The sequence below is a fragment of the Galeopterus variegatus genome, unplaced genomic scaffold, assembly GCF_000696425.1.
Source record: "Galeopterus variegatus unplaced genomic scaffold, G_variegatus-3.0.2 Scaffold11806, whole genome shotgun sequence".
In the NCBI taxonomy this organism is placed as follows: domain Eukaryota; kingdom Metazoa; phylum Chordata; class Mammalia; order Dermoptera; family Cynocephalidae; genus Galeopterus; species Galeopterus variegatus.
The window spans coordinates 41,348-43,232 of record NW_007737917.1 but is presented as its reverse complement, the minus strand read 5'-3'; the positions used below and the strand labels follow the sequence as shown (position 1 = coordinate 43,232).

The following is a 1,885-nucleotide window of genomic DNA, read 5'->3' as shown; positions in this document are numbered from 1 at the left end:
GGGAGGGGGCGGGGGGAGCGCGCCAGCCGCCGAGAGTGGGGGGCGATGGCGAAGCTCCGGGTGGCTTACGAGTACACGGAAGCCGAGGACAAGAGCATCCGGCTCGGCTTGTTTCTCATCATCTCCGGCGTCGTGTCGCTCTTCATCTTCGGCTTCTGCTGGCTCAGTCCCGCGCTGCAGGATCTGCAAGCCACGGAGGCCAACTGCACGGTGCTGTCGGTGCAGCAGATCGGGGAGGTGTTCGAATGCACCTTCACCTGTGGCGCCGACTGTAGGGGCACCTCGCAGTACCCCTGCGTCCAGGTCTACGTGAACAACTCCGAGTCCAACTCTAGAGCGCTGCTGCACAGCGACGAGCACCAGCTCCTGACCAACCCCAAGGTAAGGACGCCCGTGCGCCCAGGGGCTCGCGGAGGACGCCTCGCTCCAGGTGGGTTCGGAGTGTGCTCGCGTTACTGGGAGGAGACCAGGCATCGCAGGCTGTACTCAGACCGGGAATGAGTGCATTATGGAGCACCAGAGCTCTGGTCTTTCAGGTGGGTTTGTGCGCGGCGACCGGCGGTGCCCCGAGGCTCTCTTTACACACCTGTCTCGCCTGGTCTCAGATTTCGAGGGCTCGACCCAGCCCAGGTCCTTCGCCTACAGGACGGGGTTTGGAGCAATGCAAGGAGCCGGGAAAGTTAACTTTTACTCCGATTAAAGTCAGTGGGCAGCGGGGATCCACCTACCCCCGCGCACGGCCGACGTCCTAGCTTCGACTGGCCGCGTCGAGAGCTCGGATGAAATGGCCTTCCTGGGGAGGTCGAAGGGGTCTTTTAGCTCCTCGGAAGTCGTCAGAGAGTTCCTTGAGCCCTAGACAGACGTTTTTAACTTAGGGTCCAAAGAGAGTTCCTTGAGCCCTAGACAGACGTTTTTAACTGGTAAGCCTTTAGGGGTTGACAAACAACCTGGAATCAAATGCGAAATTCTGTGTAGGTGCATTTTGAGGGGTACAGAGAGCTCCTAGTTTTCATGAAGTAGATTGTCATGTAGTGAATTAGGAACCATTGGGAGCCGTCTGGAGAACAGGAAAACTTACTGAAAATAGAAAACCCTCAGTGAAAAGTACCGTATATTCTTTCCCTGACAACTTCTTTCGGTCTCACAAGCAAAAAGAGAATAAAAAAAAGATAAAACCTGGTTAGGACTCCCAAGATGGAGAGCAGAGAGAGGGAGACTCGGAAAACTGTTCCCAGCGGAGAAATAACTTATAAAAAGCAATGTCCTCAGTCTGTGAACTAATTGGGCTTTGTAGTGCACCTGGTTCGCAAGAAGGTTTTTCTTTTTTTCTTCACTTTGTCTTTTCTACTGTCCTTATTGCTTAACTATCAAAGTAAAGGTGTGTATCTTTTTAAAAGTTACTTACATTTTTCCCCTTTGTGAGGGCTATGCTTGAAGATCAAGTAGGGAGACAGTCCAAAAGGAAATGAATCTTGTGTACACAGAAACACTTTCTATTAAATGTGGCAAGATATATTCATATTCACCCAAAGGGAAAATATTCTATATTAGTAGTTTTTAAAATATTTAAAACAAACTTACCATGGCTCTGCAGTAAAAATCATGGTCTTGTCTTCTAAATAGTAAATTCTTGAATAGGGAGAATTTAAAAAAAAAGAAAAATTCCTTTTTAAAAATATGACTCCTCTCAGAAAAATGTTCCTGTTGATAAATGAATATTCATTTACCTTAAAAAATGAAGATAATATATAAGCAATACCTATAGGAATTGTTCAAGCTCTTGAAGAATGTCTCAAAGACAAGTGTTGTAAATTAATCTGCTTAATGCTCAGGAATTTTAAAAAATTGCAGTTTTTGAAAGTTTTTTTTTTTTTTTTTTTTTTTT

The 1,885-nt window shown here is 47.1% G+C and overlaps 1 protein-coding gene across 1 annotated transcript in view; it reads left to right on the top strand.

Moving 5' to 3' along the window:
* Positions 1-12: 12 nt before the first annotated feature.
* The window catches only part of LOC103610802 (calcium-activated potassium channel subunit beta-4), a 3,989-nt gene continuing 2,116 nt past the window's right edge, over positions 13-1,885 (top strand). The window contains exon 1 of the mRNA XM_008594888.1: positions 13-381. Within this exon, the coding sequence (XP_008593110.1) occupies positions 46-381 (336 nt within the window). The 5' untranslated portion in view covers positions 13-45. The remainder of the gene's footprint in view (positions 382-1,885) is intronic.